This window comes from Cherax quadricarinatus, chromosome 53 (genome assembly GCF_038502225.1).
Source record: "Cherax quadricarinatus isolate ZL_2023a chromosome 53, ASM3850222v1, whole genome shotgun sequence".
NCBI lineage: Eukaryota > Metazoa > Arthropoda > Malacostraca > Decapoda > Parastacidae > Cherax > Cherax quadricarinatus.
Genome location: NC_091344.1, coordinates 29,059,773 through 29,079,554, shown reverse-complemented (window position 1 = coordinate 29,079,554; position 19,782 = coordinate 29,059,773). Strand labels below are relative to the sequence as shown.

Here is a 19,782-nt window from a genome sequence, read left to right as displayed (position 1 = left end):
TGCCCCCGTTCTTCCTTAGACATCTGTTTCTCATGCGCAGGTGCTCCGCCCCTTGCCGGCCCAGGAGCCATATTCCGCTTGCCACAGTCGGCCGCCATATGGTCATATTCGCCACACAGTCGGCACGTACGTCTCTGCCCCGCATATGCTACCATTACCTGGGTTCTAAACTCCTCGAGATATACATACGAGGGTATAGGATGCCTTAGCGTCATCTTGAGATTGAAAGAACCCTCAGGAAAGCCTGTGTAAGCTCCTTTTACCCATTTGCCAGGTTGGGCTAGCTGTACAGTTCCATAACGTTCGAAAACATTTCGAATACCTACTTCATCAGCCTCAAAAGGCACGTTGCGGAGCTTGACCCACGAATAATGTCGTGATAAATCCGTCAACTTGACCCTCACTGCCGGTGTTACGTTAATGCTGACATCTTGGTAACGATCCACCAAAGCCTCGTATACTTGAGCAGTTAGCACTTCACGAATATTCTATATACACCGTTCAGTGCCACTCCATACAAATCCTCGTCTCTGATGCCGTATGTCTCTCTTATAATTTTGGGTAATAACACATCGACTGATGTAGGCGTTAAAGCCCCACTGATGAGTTCAATGCCTACAGTATTCACTCTCCTGCGCACACCTGGCGCCATATTGTTGACTGAGTAGCTCGTCTGGGAAAACAGTAGAGGGGTGCAAAGCACGTCCGCACTCTACCTCATCCGGGCAGCGAATGTGATTGTAGTTAGTGGACGAGAGGACAGTTCCAATGGAAGAATTGAAAGTTATTTATATGGTTTTGTGTTCTTTGCTTTGCTTATTGAAGAAGTAATATGAAGTATTTAGTTACGGTCCGTTTCTGTATGGTTGCGTAGTATCTGGAGTAGTTAGGAGGATAGAAGTTATTTATAGTGTAGATGTATTTTAATTTTTGTCTCAGGACTTGAATATGCTATTATTTTTTTTAGTCAATGTAAATATAAATTTTTTATTATTATTAATAATATTGAAGTGTCAGAATGGTGAAACTGTCTAACAAGCTCAGGTGAAGATGGGGTTTTCCTTTTGATACTAAATGTGTATTTTGTGTTGAAATGTAATTTATCAGTAGGTTCAAATGTACTTAGTACGTTTTTAGTTATTCCATAATAGTATGTTGATGTGATCATGTAATTATTCGTAATTTCTTCTTTTGTATCCTTTGCTGTGCCAGAAGTGTGGCACTCAGTCAGTCCAGCAAAGGAGGTGGGGTAGGGATTGCTATATAAAATTCAAAAGTATAATAGAATGCAATAGAAATACTGTTTAAAAATGTGAAGGTAATATTCTTGAAATGTAATCTGTTTGGTTTTTGTCCTGTTGTCTTATGTATGGTTTTAAATAACATATAAATACAAATTCTTCAGTGTTATGTGACACTTTGTTAAATATCTAAGTTAGTATTGATAGCTCTGGTATACATACCGTTATTATGTAATGTGTAATGTACGTCGTAAGTGACAATATTATGGTTAGGAAGCCTCGAGTGTAAGGCATTTTGGGGCTGGTCAAGGTGGTGTTTAGTGGTGCACTGTATATAACAGACACATGTAAAGTAGGATGGTTGGGTTAGAAGGTTCATTGGACCTCGTGTATTATTATGATGTGAGAGTTACCATATATGGGAAATGTTTAGTTCAGGTATAAGGATGCATGTTTGCATGGTAATTATATGGTGTACTGTGATTATGAATTATATGGTGTACTGTGATTATGAATTATATGGTATACTGTGATTATGAATTATATTTTGGATACCTGTTTGTTAAGGGATTGTGGTCTCCTATACATTTATTTTTTTTATGTTGTAATATAACGTTTTAAATAAAATATATAAAAAAAACAATAAAGGACGAAACAATTATACTATTAATACGGTCCATCTTCTAAAAATATTTCAATTTATTAAATACTGTCAAGCCACTGCTGGATTAAGCCTTGCCAGGGACTGACACAAAGAATATTTTCTGACCCATCACAACATGAGTGTTATTATGGAGAGTGTGTATGAGTCTGAGACAAGAACCTTTTGCCTGTCTGACTTGTTTAGATTTAGAGTTGCAGAATATATATTCATAAAATGTTTTTTTTTTACTTCTATAATTACCTGTTCATATTATAAATAATTTTAAATCTAAATTCAAGCATGATCCATCTGACGTCTAAAATACCAGTAACGCCTCAAACAAAAAAAAAAAAAAGAAATATTACTAAAAATGATACTAAAGTAATACATAAGACAATCATTTCAGCAGAATATACAAAAATAGTTACAAGTCTAGTGAACATCTTTCCTTTACGGGGGGGGGGGGATGGGGGTGAGGAAGAGAGATGCACAGAATTCACATTTATTTCATAAATATATAAGTACAACTCAAAGTAACTTTTTTGAGACTTATGTCTGACATAAAGTCATATGGAATTTGGTTCACTGGTGGTGAGTCTAACATTCCATGCTCAGTGCTGAGAACTGAAAGGTTTGACATTCGATGGTGTCCCATGACTGAGCTTAGATAGGTTTTGACATTCTTAATCAAGGATAAAGAATGACTGTTAGCTGCTATAATTTATCAACATCATTGTCCTCATCGCTCTCGGGCCGTGTGGGCAGGCTGCTCAGTAGCTCCTGAATCAACAGGTTTTCTGCGCAGTTTTTCTGCCAGTACTTTCATAATGGCGGAAAGTGGATGTAGGCGTGTCAACACTGTCTGTCTTGAACTTGTGAATGGCTCGCTCAATAGTCAGAACACCCATCTTTTGCTGACGGCGATATTAAGATATACGTATGGCATCGCAAATGAGGAGCTCTATGGAGTGTCGTTGAATGGTAGTTCAAGGCTATTCGTCAAATTCTGGCAGAGCAGCACTTATGAAAATATGGTGGCCAGGTACCAGGATGTGGTTAAGCCGGTTAACCCTGGTGTTAATGTTCGCCTTCATGATGTATCACAGTTTTACACCTGGATCAAGGTGCGTAATGTTCCTTTTGAAGCTGACGAGAGTGATTTAAGTTATGGTATGGTACATTTGGCGACATTGGGACGTTGGCATGATGGACCACTTGTTGGTATGCCAGAAGGGTCGTTTTCTCTTAAAATGTCCCTTAAGCTCCCAATACCATCGTACATGGTGATGGAGGACTTCCGCACTCAAGTCTTCGTTACGTACACAGGTCAGAGGCGTACGTGTAGACTTTGTGGGACATATGACCACATCGCGGCGCAATGTCCTACGCGACGAGGAAGATCAACGGCTGATACAAGGACTGATGATTCACCGAAGCAGCAAACATACGCTACAGCAAACATACGCTTGGTGTCGGCGATGGCCGAGGATGATTCTGTAATTGCTCAGGATGTAATGGAGGCATCCATTCAGGAGGCTCTGAATGAATTGTTGGACGTTTCGGCGTCTGCGAGAATCCATGCTGGGCTGGAAAATGAGAGTGTAGACTGTAGAGGCAAGGGCAGGAGGCCCCAACGTGCAGGTCGCGTGTAGTGTGGAAGCACAACAGGTTGTAGTAGTGGATGTCCACAGGGATAATAGTCTAGAGGAGGATATGGTTGCAGATCGTAGCTCTCGCAAGAGAGCTGCTGTGATAACCGATAGTGATGACGTTTTGACTCCTGGGCAAAGTTCTGGGAAAAAAGCATGGCACGATGTGACCCGTAGAGATACGGGTGGAACAAAGTGTGTTCAGCATGTAAAAGGGGAAGGCACAGGGGGGTGTGGGGGAGTGGTGGGGGTGCTCGTAAAGGATTTAAGAGTGTTAAGGTCTCTGTAGGCAAGCCTCCATTGAATCCTTCAAGTGTATTACCTTAAATATTAACGGTTTGAAGTCAGTAGACAAATGTAAGAGTCTGGAGGTGTTTTTAAAGAGATATGTACCTGACGTTGTGTTCCTGCAAGAACACAATTACAAATCATTGGGAGAGTTAATGATTGATGGATACGATGTGTACATGGGTTGCTCTGCACGATTGAAAGGTGGTGTAGCATTGTTAATTAAAGAAGCTAGCCCATTTTCTCTGCAAAGATGTGAGGTAGGGGAGGAGGGGTGGGTGGTTCGGGTGGATGGCGCATGGGGTGGGGTACAAGTGGGTTTCATAGGGGTGTATGGGCCTGCGGAAGGAGACATGGGCGTCAAAAATAAGTTCTTTAGGGACGTCCTTGTTTACCATTTATGATCGCTGCCAGTCGTAACGATTCTAGGAGGTGATTGGAACTGTATTGTTTGACGTAATGACGTAGAACCTAGTCCTAGAGGAAGGGTTTTTTTCGGGGTCTTTAGGGGATCTGTTGCGAGGTGTGAATGTAGTGGATGTGGGAGGGGAGGAGGTGGGTGGGGTCATGCATACGTTCATTAGGCGTGATTATGCGGCGAGGCTGGATCGAATCTATGTTTCTCGGGGAGTGAGGGTAAGCAGTGTTTGTGCATTGAATGTGAGCTTCTCTGATCATAGAGGGGTTCTGGTGGACTTGGATTGGGAGGGATTGCCGGATTGTCGTTTGATCTTCAGATAGTTCCTGACTATGGAACTGAACTCTCCAGGCTGAGGGACTGACAACCTCAAATTCTACGACTTCAAGGGTGATGGACTGATTACATCGTCTTCACATCTCTACTGTTCCTGCCTACTTTCTGTATTCGACTGAAGAAGCCTACTGTGTAGGCGAAACGTTTCGGAATAAAGTTGCCTAACTGTTGTCTTTGTGTCTTACCTACCAACCTGTCGGTATTTTATACCATTTTGATGTTCAACTGCAGGAATGCTATATGGGGGGGAGGGGGTGAGTATCCGGTGGCTGAGACTGAGGGTTTAAAACAATTGATTAGGGAGATTCAAAATCGTGAATTTGATGCGGCACGAATCGCGGGAGGAATAGATGAGGTTTTATGGGGCGACTGTCCTTCGGCATATGTCTTGAGAGAGCAGGGAAAACATCACAGGGCGACGGAATTAATGAGCTTAAGTGTTCAGGAGCAATTGGAGGGGTATCGTCAGGGGCAGGTGCTCATGTCAACAGAGGGTATGGGTTGCTATGTGGATGCATGGTACGAGATGCATGGCGAAAGAGTGGGGGTTAATAATGAGGTGCTAGGGGAAATGGGTGAATGGGTATGTTGTATTCTCGAGCATAAGGATCGGTTGGATCTGAGTGGACCTATAAGCGAGGAGGAGATTAGACTGGCAGTGGAGAGTATGAGTGTGGGAAAATCGCCGGGGATTGATGGTATTCCTTGTGATTTTTATAAGAAAAACTGGAAATGTTTGCGTGAATTTTTAGTGGTTTTATTTAATGCTATGAAAACCAAAGGTAGGTTGGGGGAACAGCAACATACGGGTGTGGTGGTCATGGTCCCGAAAAAGAAGTCTTGTGATTACGTACATGATTATCGATCGATATCTTTAATGTGTGGTGATTACAAGATCTTTGCTAAAATGTTAGGGAATAGGATGAAAAGGGTTCTTGACAAAGTTTTGGATGAGGGTCAATATGGTGTGCCTGGGCGATCAATGTGTGTGGGGCAAGGGATCATACGTAGGTTTATAGACGAAAGTGGGGGGGGGGGAAATAAAGGTGGGGTATTAGCATTGGATTGGCATGCGGCATATGACTGTGTGGAGCGTGAGGCACTGTGGAAGTTAATGCAGTGGCAAGGGTTTGGGAGGGAAATCGTCAGTTGGGCAAAGGTGTTGTATGAGCAGGCTATGGTTCGGGTGCAGGTAAATGGTAGGCTAGGAAAACTAGTTAGGATGGAAAGGGGCTTGAGGCAAGGGTGCCCTGTGTCGCAGCTTCTCTTCGCGTTGATTCAGGATCCGTTCTATAGGGCTGTGCGAGGGAGTGTGAAGGAGGGAGTGAAGAGAGATGAAGTGGTTGTGGAACCAGGGATCGTGGGTTATGTGGATGATACCACGGTTCTATTTAGGAGGTCACAGGACTTACGAAAGGTGGGTGAATTGGTGGAACGTTTCGGAAGGGAAACAGGGATGACGGTTAATAAGGAAAAGTCTATGCTTATGAGGGTGGGGGATGGCGTGGGTGGGGCTCTAGGACAGGAAGAAGGCTGGCCCCTGGCAAGGGTTTGGGAGGGAAATCGTCAGTTGGGCAAAGGTGTTGTATGAGCAGGCTTTGGTTCGGGTGCAGGTAAATGGTAGGCTAGGAAAACTAGTTAGGATGGAAAGGGGCTTGAGGCAAGGGTGCCCTGTGTCGCAGCTTCTCTTCGCGTTGATTCAGGATCCGTTCTATAGGGCTGTGCGAGGGAGTGTGAGGGAGGGAGTGAAGAGAGATGAAGTGGTTGTGGAACCAGGGATCGTGGGTTATGTGGATGATACCACGGTTCTATTTAGGAGGTCACAGGACTTACGAAAGGTGGGTGAATTGGTGGAACGTTTCGGAAGGGAAACAGGGATGACGGTTAATAGGAAAAAGTGTATGCTTATGAGGGTGGGGGATGGCGTGGGTGGGGCTCTAGGACAGGAAGAAGGCTGGCCCCTGGTGTGTCAAATTAAGGTGTGTGGGGTTGTTCATATGGGAAACCTTCAGGAGACGAGGGAGGTGAACTCGAGAGAAGCTGTGGATAGGGTTCTGGGTAGATTGGCGGGATTGCGTACAGGAGGACTGACGTTACATCAGCGTGCTATTGTGGTGAATGTGCTTTTGTATGGTAAGCTGTGGCATGTGGTAGGTATATATCCATTGAATCCGTGCGATGAGAAGCGTCTGTTGAAGCGTGTATATCGATATATTTGGGGTTCGGGATGTGACTGGTTATCGAGAGATGTTGTGTGTCTTCCGGCATGCCGGGGAGGGCTGGGGTTAATGGCGTTGCATCAAAGGATGTTGGGCATGTATGTTAAACACAGTTATTTGAGGGAGGGTAGGGTTACAGGCACAGGTTTGGCATGGGTTCGAAGGGATTTGGAGCGTTGGATGAGGGGTAGAGATGTCCAGATGTGTGAGGGAATGTTGAGGTTATTAATTTATGCACGGGACCCATGTAGGGGTCAAGATAGGAAGACTGGCTCAGGTGGGTGGTAGGGAGGTGGTTGCTAAGGTGGAAGGTATGTATCCGATGTATGCGTGGAGTGATATATGGGGCCGTTTAAAAGGGTTACGATTGAAGGCAATGGTAAGGGAGGTAATGTTTAAATTTCTCCGCAATATATTGCCGTCTGGAGAAGTGTTGGCAAATAGGCGTGTGCAGGAGGGTGGGGAGTGTTGTGTGTGTGGGGACATTGACACTGTCTTTCAGGCGGTATTTTTTTGTGCGAGGTTGGAACCAGTGAGGGAGGGGTTTAGTAGGGTTTTACGTATGGTGGGTGGAGGTGGGATTAGCGTTTTAAGAGCGTTAAGTTTAGATGTGGGGGGGATGTGCCAGTATAGAACGCAATGGGTTATCTAGTCACGGACTTTGTGTATACGTCATGGGTTTACAGACATGTGTCAGTAAGGGAGAGAATCAGGGCACTGGCAGCGATATTTTATTTGACGCAACGGAGGAATAAGGACATCGTTGGGAGCAGGTGGCATTTAACCTTTTCGGAGGGATATCGTAGCTTCCGTGTCAGGGACTTATTGACGTTGCAATCTTAAGGGGTAAAATGAGGCTGGCTTCTTGAGGTATGCGTGGGCGTGAGTGATGCTTTTGATAAGTAAAGGTGTGGCGTACGGTGTAATAGTTGTTCGGTAAGCTTGGTTAGTTTCAGAAGACTGCTTAGTTAAGGTTAATAAGATATAATGCTGTAATGATATAAAAATTAGTTATGCATTTGAGAATGTTCAGAGATTACTTCCAACAAAATTTCACTGAAATGTATCAATTTAGTCATACTTTAGTAAGAGTCCAGTTATTTTGTAATAATGAATATTTCAATGCGAGTATGTTGTGACTTTTCTCCTTTACTGCATAAAGCTTTTAAGGAGATACATTACAAATTCATTATTTAAAAATGTCTGGATTTCTCCTAATATAAATACTTAACCATTCTGTGGAATCTGCTGTGAGTAATTCGTCTGTGACCAAAAGGTTCCAAGATTATACATATGCTGTATAAATTTTGTAGTTGTTGATGATTTATGTGATCATGTAATTTGTATAATGTTTATTTTTGTTATGGAGTAATGTTTTAGAATAATTACCAGAGTTTGTTCTTAAGTAAAATCTCATAAACAGTTGCATATCTATATAAAAGTTACATAAACTAATGTTTGATCACTGCTGTGATCATTAAGTGTGCGAATGATGTGGATGTATTTATAGATGGGTTTTAATGGGGGGGAACTGCCCCCCAACAGTTTTGTGTGTATGTGTCAGATATTTTATCATTTGGTATAATATGTATCAGTGTATGGTATGTATGTATTTTACGTGTTTGTTACACATTACTATTTTGTATTAGGTTTCAAAATTTTCTTCTGCACTTGTGATATGATTCTTAGTAATCTCGTACAGATCCTGTATTGTGGTGTTATTTAATATTTTATACATCCTTGTAATTTATAATGTTTTAAATAAAATAAAAAAAAATAAAAAAAATCTTCAACATCAGCGACAGGATGATGGATAATATGTTGGTGACATTCTGGATCAAGTTTTCTGTTCTCGTTACTGGAACAAGAATGAGATTTTCTGCTGTTACAAAGTGCCAGATTGAACCCGGCCATTAAGAAAAATACATCCACGTATTATCTTTTAAATGGTCTATACAAAATTTAGCAGAAGACGTGGCAACTGTTGCACGAGCCTTCAACTGGTCTTAGCTCACAATATTTGAAAGTTTGAAGCCAATCCTGTAAAGCATAAAATTATAAATGAAAGCCTTGCAAGAAGTTAATGGAGACAACTCTGTACCTGACAATATGACGAAAATATAGAACAAAAATAAAATTCATAAATATGTAAATTTTAATTATTGTTCAGATTTGTTTTTGTAATTTTATTTTATTAAAAATTATCTAGAATCCTTACAGAAAGAAATATTTCGTTTTGTGTTTTTTAATGAAGAAAATCTAATTTCTTAGATTTTCAATAAAATTTCAATTTTTCATCTTCACAGTCTAAACTTGTATTGTGTCGTTTTTCTTACTAAATGCATTCCACTGCTGACCTTCCTACTAGCAAGACAGTCGCTCTACACTCAAGAAATCTCCATTCACAGGCTTGATTTTCACACGTTACGACAGCTTCGTGTGAAAATCAAGCCTGTGAATGTAGTAATCAATGACTACTCGAAGCTAGCTTTAGCTACCGCCTTTTTGATCTGCCTGCAGGTTTACGGCAATCCACTCTCTGAAGGATTCCTTCATTGTTGTCAGCACAGACAACACTGAAGCCTCAAAACTAATAGACGACTCTTCAGTCAAGACCCTATTTGCACAGCAATTCACTATATACTAGTCTCCATTCTTGAAGGCGAAACGTTCCATCTTTGTGAAAAGGCTTGACAAGATCGTCACGTCTCTCTCAACTGAAGCACTGAAAACGTATATCTAGGAACAAAACACTTGGGCCTCTGTACACATCATCACCAAGATCCTTAATGCATCATCAATGATAAAGATCAGTTTTTCAGACATCTCCATGGCTGCCCATGCTCTGTCTGAAGAACTGGCCATCTCATATTATCACATCCACCCAAGCCATGTTGAACCTGAATGCTTCACACACGTCTTCCATTGCTTTATCTATTACTCCTATAATCACACCACCAAGGACTGTCCCATCAAGGATATGAAATTCTGTTCTAAATGTGGGAATGATTGACACGAATTCAGATCTTGCACCATCACTACGGCTCCAGCATGTGTTAACTGCACGAGTAATCATCGTACCCTTGCAGTTAAGTGCCCACTCAGAAAAGAAATCATATCGAAGAAAACTAAAGAATTCACCTACATACACTGCAATAACCAAACTACAAGCCGACAATACCAAGATTCTACAGACGCCTTCACCCAGCAACTCCCTCTCTCCACTCCCTGACGGTGCTCCCTCCAAGGTGCTGTACTGCATGGTGTATGCACACCTTGTAAATGCAGCAAACTCCGGCACTTTCAACACCACAAACCTACTTGGGACAGTTCATCTATTTAGGACAACCTGACTTTCTACACATCTCCCTCGAATGAGGACACCATGCACAGAGTTGTACAAAGGGTTCTGTGCTGGGTCTGTTAAGTTCGCTTGTGAGACCACATTATTTTACTTTCACTGGAGTTCATCAAACCACTCCGTTTTACTTTTGGAAGTAAAACGACACTGTATCAAATCTCCTGAACCAACTTCCATTAATTTGAGAAAGGCTCTTCCACAAATGCTGTACGCTAAATAACACCTACAACTGAGCTGCCTCTGTTGTCTCCACCTGCCTTCCCTCCTGCGACCAAGCCTGCTGCAAGCTACCGAAGATTCAAGACTTCTACCAACTAAGAACGATGCATTCTCGTTTTCAAACTACACCTCCTGTTTCTCCAGTCAGCCTCACGAGCGCCTAGCTGCCGGGGTTTAGCCCTGGCACTGTGGACACTCCTCTCCAACGCTATTCTTCGCCTGTCCCGTCTTCTCCGCTCACCCCACAGGCGTCTTACCTAAACTCTGTCATGTCTTGTCTTAGTATATACTTTAGCATTAATATTTTGGAACTGATCAGGAGAGACATTCTTCGGTAATCGCAGAGATTGCATAGATTATAAGATTTAATCTATATTAGTATACTGATAAATTTAAATTTGCGGCATACTCAAAATAAACTTATTGGGCAGTATTCCGTCCATTTGATGCATTAACCTTTAAAGATTGAAACTCTTCGATAGACGTATACTATATTATCTCAAAATGATTTGAAAGTATTTTTACTCTATTTTAAATATAAAAATTGCAAATGTTCGACTATGTACATCATTCCCACTCTCTTCTTCTTCTTATGACCAGAGCTTTGGTAAGATGGGTAAGGAAGAAGGATGGGTAAGGATGGAAATATTGGAAAAGGGTGGGAGGGGGGAGAGAGGTAGGATATAAAAGGTAAGTGGCTCAACCACTTTGGTGTAATTTAAAAAGTGTATGTGAAATGACAAGATATTCTTTAAGGGGTATAATACTAACCCATCAGAGTCACATAGATATAACAGATATATAAGTACATGACTCTGAATTGGTAGTAATTATACAAGTTGCATTTTTTTTTTTTTTTTTCTTTTTTTTTTTCTTTTTTTTTTTTTTTTTTGCGATTGCACAACGGATATTTATGCGACAATGAAGGCAATAATTTTCTGGCCAGTTTATAGAATTACGTGACAATGGCTTCTTACAGGTGGTGTCCAGCCATGGTAAATAGCATAATTTTTGAAGAATTGAGACACTTATGCAACACATGGGAATCTTTATTGAAGAAACGTTTCGCCACACAGTGGCTTCATCAGTCCAATACAAAGTAGAAATGGGTAAGGAGAGTAGAAGTATGAGGTAATCAGTCCCTCAACCTGGATTCGATGTGTTCAGTCCATCACTCTTGTAGTAAGTGCAGCATAGGGCCAGAGAGGTGGCTTATATACTGCGGTGAGATGAGTTGAAGCAGGAGGAGGCGGGATCTTAGTGGGACCTGCCACTAATGTAAGTAGGTCATCGTCCAAAGGTTTGGGCAAGCGTTGAAGTCTTTGTACCAAGATTCCATGATGTTGCAGTGTCTGACAGATGTGATGAATGGTTTTGAAAACCGACAAGTTGAAGAATTGAGACACTTATGCAACACATGGGAATCTTTATTGAAGAAACGTTTCGCCACACAGTGGCTTCATCAGTCCAATACAAAGTAGAAATGGGTAAGGAGAGTAGAAGTATGAGGTAATCAGTCCCTCAACTTGGATTCGATGTGTTCAGTCCATCACTGAACACATCGAATCCAGGTTGAGGGACTGATTACCTCATACTTCTACTCTCCTTACCCATTTCTACTTTGTATTGGACTGATGAAGCCACTGTGTGGCGAAACGTTTCTTCAATAAAGATTCCCATGTGTTGCATAAGTGTCTCAATTCTTCAACTTGTCGGTTTTCAAAACCATTCATCACAGCATAATTTTTACATTAGATTGTTATGTAAGATGTCTCCCTAATTGGGGGCGATGATTTTCTCAGTATACATAGAAGGGTTCTGGTGTTACCCAATCTTCTTCATCAGGGAGGTTGCTCAATATCATGGGTCGTGGGTAATCATCTTTATGTATAAAACGACGGACCCTCTGTGGAAGAGTCATTCTTTGAGTCCTGTGAGGAGGAGTATTGATGATATAATCCGTGGTATTTACCACTTGTATAGGATGTTCTCTATCTGGCATGTATAGTTCTTGCATTGTATAGAGTTGTTTCTTTTTTAGGGTGTCAAGGCGTACATTTATGGCAGTAATATCTTGTTGTATGTGTAAATCTGCCATTTTAACTCTGTCTCTCCTCCTGGTATCGGTAATGAAGCGAAGAGCTCTATTCTGGACCCTTTGTAACCGTAGCATATTGGTCTTTGTTGTTAATGACATTGGGACACAAGGGTATTCGAGTATAGGTCTTATTAACATTTTATACAGATGTTTTTTGACATGTTGAGGGGCTTGATTGAATCAAAAGAGACTGCTAAGACCGGCTTTGGTTATGTTGATCTTTTTAGTTACATGAGATGTTGAGTGGAGCAGCCTGTCTATTTCATATCCCAAAATCTTGTTAGGGTTTCTAATGGCGACAGTTGTACCACTCATGGAGATACCTCCTTTATCTTCAATTGTTGATGCAAAACATCCTGTCGTGCTAACAAGGACCTTGTCAGGATTAGTCGTAATTCTCCATTTCTTTTCCCAGTTAGATGTTCGACGAAGTTCAATATTCATTTTTTCTATGACTCTCTCATACTTGTATTTTCCTGTTACCGGAGCTGATGAGACGACATGAATAACATCATCTGCAAACTGTGTCACAATTGTATCATTAAACTCTGGTTGAGGAAGGTCATTCACATAAATGTTGAACAGAAGTGGACTGAGACAAGAACCTTGTGGGACACCAGCTGTCGGTATAAAAGACTCTGTCGACCTGCCATGAAAGGTGGGAATGATTTTTCTTTGAGTTAAGAAATTATATATTACTCTGAGAAAAGTCCAGTTATGGTCTGGTAGGTCAATGAGTTTGTATATAAGGCCATCATGCCATAAGCTATCAAAAGCTTTATGAACATCTCTGGTGGCAATTAAGGCAAGATTGCCCTGATGTTTTAGACTTGCTACAGTATCGAAAATAACATTTATTGCATGATTGGTACCTCTATGTGTTCTAAAGCCAAATTGTTTTTCAGTAAAAAAGTGATTAAACTCCATATAGTAGTTCAATCTGTTGGAAATGACTTTCTCAAGAACTTTTCCAGTGACTTCAAGTAAAGACATAGGTCTATAGTTCCCAGGTTGGTGGATGTCTTTATTGGGCTTACCAAGAAAGATCATCCTAGCAGTCTTAAAAACCACTGGAAAATGTCCTGAGGCCAAGATGGCATTAAAGATATTTACCAAAGACTGTTTACAATTTCTGGGTAGGAACTTTATTTGTTTCATTTTTATTCCAGAGAGGCCAGGGGCTCTATTTCGCATTCTTCCAATAACCTGACTCATCTCTAGTAATGTAATAGGTCTAGTAAGCGGGTGGGTATCGTCAAGAGTTGAAGTATCGATGGAAGGTAGTGGTTGTAGATCATCTAAGTTCTCATCTCTCCATTCATTTACCAACTGATAATGATTATTGTTAAATTGACGACTGTTATTGTGGGAGAGAATTTTCTCCCATACATCACCCATCAAATTAGCCTGGTCCTGTGGATCGTCAAGTTTAATTTCAACATCATCATCCTCATCAGTGAAGGTATGAACTAGGTAGTTAGGAGCCTTGTGCTTTGCCCCTAAAAGTTGTCGGATCTTACTCCAAAATTTTGCTGGTTCACGTTTATACTGATTAGCTTGAAGAACTAGCAATTTCCATAAGTCCCGTTTGTGATGACTAATCATGTTAATTAATTCTTGCCTTAATCGGTGCAGTGTAGCTGCTGGTGGTTGTCGCGTTTGAAGATGCCTTCGACATTCTGCTTGATAATTTCTTAAATTGTCTCTAAATTTCCCTAGTAGGTTTATATTTGTGGAAGCTAATTGACAAGTTGCATTAGTAGCTTCAATTATTCGATTATGCAGGGACCTGATTGCATCATCAATTGCAGTGGAAGGTAGATTTTCCAATGACACAATTTCATCGTCACCCAGAAATGCCCTGAAGGGGTCAAATCCTAGGGTGTTAAGATTGGGTTTAGGAGGTACATGGATTCTAAATGGAGAAGTTTGTAGTTGTATTATAACAGGGATATGGTCAGATCCTACATTTCCACCAGGAGATATACGACAGTGGAAGATGTCACAGTCTCTGTTTGTCAGTACTATATCTGGTGTCCCTGGATGAGGTCCAATGTACGATTTAAAGAATGGGCCTTGAAATGACAAGTTTCTGGCTGTCATGATATTAAATAGTTGTTTTCCTTTTAAGTCACCCAGTGGAATACCAGCTCCACAGTTGAAGAGGGCAGGGTGATGAGCATTAAAATCTCCCGCTAGAATTGTTGGAATATTTCTGCTTAATATCCTATGTAGAGGAATTGACTCTATATATTGTTGTCTCGGGGGAAAATATCCAGTTCCTATCACTAGTTGTCCATGAGACGTTGTCATTTCTATTGCAAGAATGTTATCTTCATCAACATGAATATTTTTAAATGTATAGCCTAATTTAACTAAGATGGCTACACCACTAAATGGTCCTCTCGATTTCTCCACAGTAGAGTAACCACGTAATTTAATTTGTTGATCAACTCTTGCAGCTGTCTCGTTCAAGAGTATAACATCGGGATTGTAATTATGTAGTTCAACCTCAAGGAGGTAACGGTTATTAAAGAAATGTTGAACATTAAGTTGGAAAATTGTAATCCCCATTATTTCTTGCACTTCGCTCGTGTACTGCGGTCTGAACGCCTGCAAGTAATGTCATGTTTGGAATCCACACTATCCCTGCTGGACTCGTCAAGGGAAGGAGGGAACTTCTGCGTGGTTGCTTGTGTATTAAGAATGCCATCATCTTCACTAGAGGCAGTAATATTAACAGACTCATTAGAATCGTTAGAGTCATCATCAGAAAACTGAGGTATGATATTCCCAGTTACAGGAAGCAGAGGCTCGTGAGAGGTAATGGGAGACTGTGGAGGCTCCAAGGGAAAATTAGGTAGGCAAGGTGAGTTACCCTGGGAAAGTTCCTGTTCAACAGGATCAGCTTCTATAGCGGGAGAGTAGGCACCAATTTCTGGGGCATTGTTATGTTCAGGTGTTGACTTATCGGGTTGAGGGGAGTTGACAACCTGGGTATGCGAGGTGGGCGATCCCTGGGCCAGGGATGGCTTAGGCTTATTTTAAGATGTAGAGTAGGGTACATACTTCTTGTTATGAGAAGGCTGCGTCATAATAGCCTTCACATTTTCTGGGATAGTGATGGGAGTGATCCCATTAACCATTAACAGATCATTTAAAACCTGAGAGCAGAGTTGAATGTCACCACCTGCTATGTCTTTGGCCATCATATACATTAGTTGTGCTCTCGTCATATCCCCGGCAGTGGATACCTGAGACATAGGAGATGAGACTGAACCTTGTTGTTGCGTTTGTGTATGTTGTAGGTGAGGGTTAGATTGGGGCGCTCCACGAGGGGCAGAATTCCAAACATTGGAACCATTGGTAGAGACCTGAGGAGTCCCACTTGATCCAGGCAGAGCTGGGAAGGAAGTTTGGGACATCGTTGGCGGTGCCTGGGGAGTGGTCTTCTTAGAAGTGGACAGTTTCTTGGCTTCAATAATTTTCTGCATTTCCTTTTTTCTTTCAGGACAAATAGCAGAAACAGCATGATGTTTTCCGTTGCAGAGGACACATTTGGGTGTATTTTTATTATTACAATCTCGATAAGAATGTTGGCCAGAGCAAATGCTACAAATCTGCCCTTGAGTACTGCATTTGTTGGTGTTATGACCAAAGGCATAACATTTAAAACATTGTGTCACACTGACAAATCGTTCAAGGGAGATTTGGTCAGGTGTACATCTGGTGCCAAAACATTTGAAGCCATTTTGACACACAAGTTTGGCCTCCTCAGGTGTCTCAAGTATTAACTTTAAGGTTACCTTGTTGTTGTTAGGTTTAGAGAATTTATGTGCTTCTACAGCCCTAAATTCAGAATTCTCTGTATTAAAGTCCTCAACAATTTCATTCGCTGTGCTATGTCTCATGAAACTGTTGATTCTGGCAACAAACAGTCTCTGTTATTGTCAAATTAGGAATTAAATTTAACTTAACGTTTGAAGGAAAACAGACGTTTTGTTTAAAGTCAAGCAGAAGTGACTTGAAAGTTTTCGAATCCATTCCATGTGATCATATATTCCTGCACACATTAACTACTCGAACCTTTTCCTTGTACAGTCTACCAGCTTTGAAAAACTGAAGAGAATCAAACAATGCATTCTGTATTTATGAACGTAAGTTTGGAAAAAAAGAAAGTATATCAAATAGTATTTAGGCAATCACTCAAACGTTATCTTGCGGGGAAACCTTATAATGAAAGAAATATCTCACTTCTTTCTCCCAGAGTTCCAAAACTCTTTTAGATAATCTTCATTCTTTAATTATAGGTCTTATTAAGTAGCCAGAAACACCTGGACAAAGGGAGGGACTACGATTTCATTCATCCCTGGCTGGGCTTGAGTCTTCTGACTTCCACTGGTAGGTACCATGTGAGTCAGTAGTGTAAATAATGATCTTGCTCTTTTCTCTTAAGATAATTCAAGCCTTTGGTATTTAATTTTATGAGCAATTATAAAAATGAGAGAGAGAGAGAGAGAGAGAGAGAGAGAGAGAGAGAGAGAGAGAGAGAGAGAGAGAGAGAGAGAGAGAGAGAGAGAGAGAGAGAGAGAGAGAGAGAGAGAGGAGAGCGCAACAGCAAAGCAGTCTTTGAAGCTTTATCTTTTCTACATGCTCAATACCTACCATAGAGTCTTCTTCACAGGCAGTCACTGGCATACACGCAGGAAGCTACTCACTCCAGCATTTCACTTCAAGATATTAGAAGAGTTTATGTCGGTCTTTAATAAACAAAGCAACAAGCTGATCCAAAAACTGGAGAAGAAAGCTGATGGAAATACCTTCGACATATATGATGACCTTACCCTCTGTGTCCTGGACGTTATTTGTGGTAAGCTGATGATTTTATCTTGTTTATAATGGATACTGTTGTGACGCAAGGATACCAAGATTACGCACGATGTAATGTACTGGATACGGTAATTAAACAGCTAGTTAGAAAATATTTATGACGAAGTAATTTACTGGACCCAGCATATGTACAGTGGTCACTGGTTATTCAGAAATTTATGGATATTATTATGACAGCCTGAAGTTGACAGCATCCAGGCTTAGTAAAATTCGTGAATTTTATTCGATATTATCTGCTGTTTATATCCTTCATTAACAATTCATTCCTACGAACAAAGGCACTAATACACACACACACACACACACACACACACACACACGCACAGAAATCCAGGATGGGCACTTGGTTTACCCAAAAGTGTAGAGAAGCCAAAACCGAGTGTGCTAGAGAATGGAAGAAGTATGGAAGGCAAAAGACCCAGGAGAATAAGGAGAGCAGTCGCATAACCAGAAATGTATATGCAAAGGTAAGAAGGGGGCCCAATGACAATATGAAAATCACACAGATACGAAAGGCAAATCTTACCCGAAGCTGCTGTACAGCCACATCAGGAGGAAAACAGCCAAGGACCAGGTAATCAGGCTGACGAGGAAGGAGGGGAGATCACAAGAAACGACCACGAAGTATGTGATTATCTCAACATGAAATTCAAAGACGTGTTCACAGAAGAGACAGAAGGGACTCCAAAAAGATGGAGAGGCAGGGTACACCATCAAGCGTTGGACAATACATGCAACCGAGGAAGAAGTGAAGAGGGTGCTAAGGAAGCTACATATCAAAAAGGCAATGGGGCTGTATAACATCTCTCCATGGGTCCTGAGAGAGGGAGCAGAGGCGCTATATATTCACTAACAACAATCTTCAACACATCTATCGAAGCAGGGCGACTAACAGGTATAGAAGACAGCAAATGCAGTCCCAATTTTTAAACAAAGAGACACTGTCATTGAGATGTATAGTTTCCAAAGTCTTAGAGAATATTATGCTGAGAAGAGTGATGGAGCACCTAGAGAGGAATGAGCTTATCAGAGACAGCCAGAACTGTTTCAGGGACTGGAAATTTGTCATAAACATACTGAAGTTTTATGAAAGGGTGACAGCAGTGAGACAGTGAGAAGGGAGGGTAGATTGCATTTTCTTGAACTGTAAGAAAGCATTTGACACAGTTCCATACAATAGATTAGTGCAAAACCTAGAGGACCAGGCAGGGATACGAGGAAAGCACTTTAATGTATCAGGGAATACCTGTCAGGAAGACAACAGTGAGTCATGGTACGTGGTGAGGTGTCACAGTGGGCACCTGTAACGAGCGGGGTTCCACAGGGGTCAGTCCTACGACCGGTGCTGTTTCTGGTATTTGTGAACGATATGACGGAAGGAGTAGATTCCGAAGAGTCCCTGTTAGCAGATGTAAAGTTGAGGCCCAGCAGAACTACAAAGGGATCTGGACAGGCTGCAGGCCTGGTCAAGCAACCGGCTCCTGGAATTCAACCCCACCAAGTGCAAAATCGTGAAGATTCTGAATGGGCAAAGAAGACCGCAGATGGAGTACAGTGTCAGGGGCCAAAGACTACAAACCTCACTCAAGGAAAATGATCTTGGGGCGAGTATAACACCGGGCACATCTCCTGACGCGCACATCAACCAAATAACTGCTGCAGCACACGGGTGCTTAGCAAACCTAAGAACAGCATTCCGTCATCTTAAGGAATCGTTCAGGACCCTGTACACTGTGGACGTTAGGCCCATATTGGAGTATGTAGCACTAGTATGGAATCCATACCTAGCCAAGCACATAAGGAAACTAAAGAAAGTGCAAAGGTTTGCAACAAAGCTAGTCCCGGAGCTTAGGGATACGTCCTACGAGGAGAGGTTAAGGGAAATGGACCTAACGACACTGGGGGACAGGTTGGAGATACAGAATTTTCCAGAGATGGTACAGCAACAAGAGATCACAGTTGTAAGTTGATGTCACAGATGAATCACAGGGATGTTAGAAAGTATTTCTTCAGCCACAGTTATCAGGAAGTGGAATAGTCTGGGAAGTGATGCAGTGGAGGCAGGATCCATATATAACTAAGAAGAAATAAGGTAAAGCTCACGGAGCAGGAAGAGTGACCTATTAGCGGCCAGTGAAGAGGCGGGACCAAGAGCTGTGAATCGACCCCTGCAACCACAACTAGGTTGGTACAACTAGGCGAGTACACACACCACGCGTGGGCAAGTCACAACTTCATTGCTGTGTGAATTTAAGTGTTGTGTGATACCTAAGGTTACTGCAGGGAAGTGTATCAGGGTAGTGAACAATCTTTGAAGAGATTTACAAGTTGCCCTGAGCCACATAAGTGTGGGGTAAGCCACAATTATAAGTGAACATTAAAATGATATTTAGTAGTGCAAATCATAGAGGGCAGGTGTA

At 41.6% G+C, this 19,782-nt stretch overlaps 1 protein-coding gene across 1 annotated transcript in view; it reads left to right on the top strand.

Moving 5' to 3' along the window:
- Positions 1–19,782, top strand: part of LOC128692433 (cytochrome P450 4C1) — a 182,412-nt gene that overhangs the window by 64,170 nt on the left and 98,460 nt on the right. The window contains exons 4-5 of the mRNA XM_053781616.2: positions 16,783–16,873; positions 17,157–17,342. Of these exons, the coding sequence (XP_053637591.2) occupies positions 16,783–16,873; positions 17,157–17,342 (277 nt within the window). The remainder of the gene's footprint in view (positions 1–16,782; positions 16,874–17,156; positions 17,343–19,782) is intronic.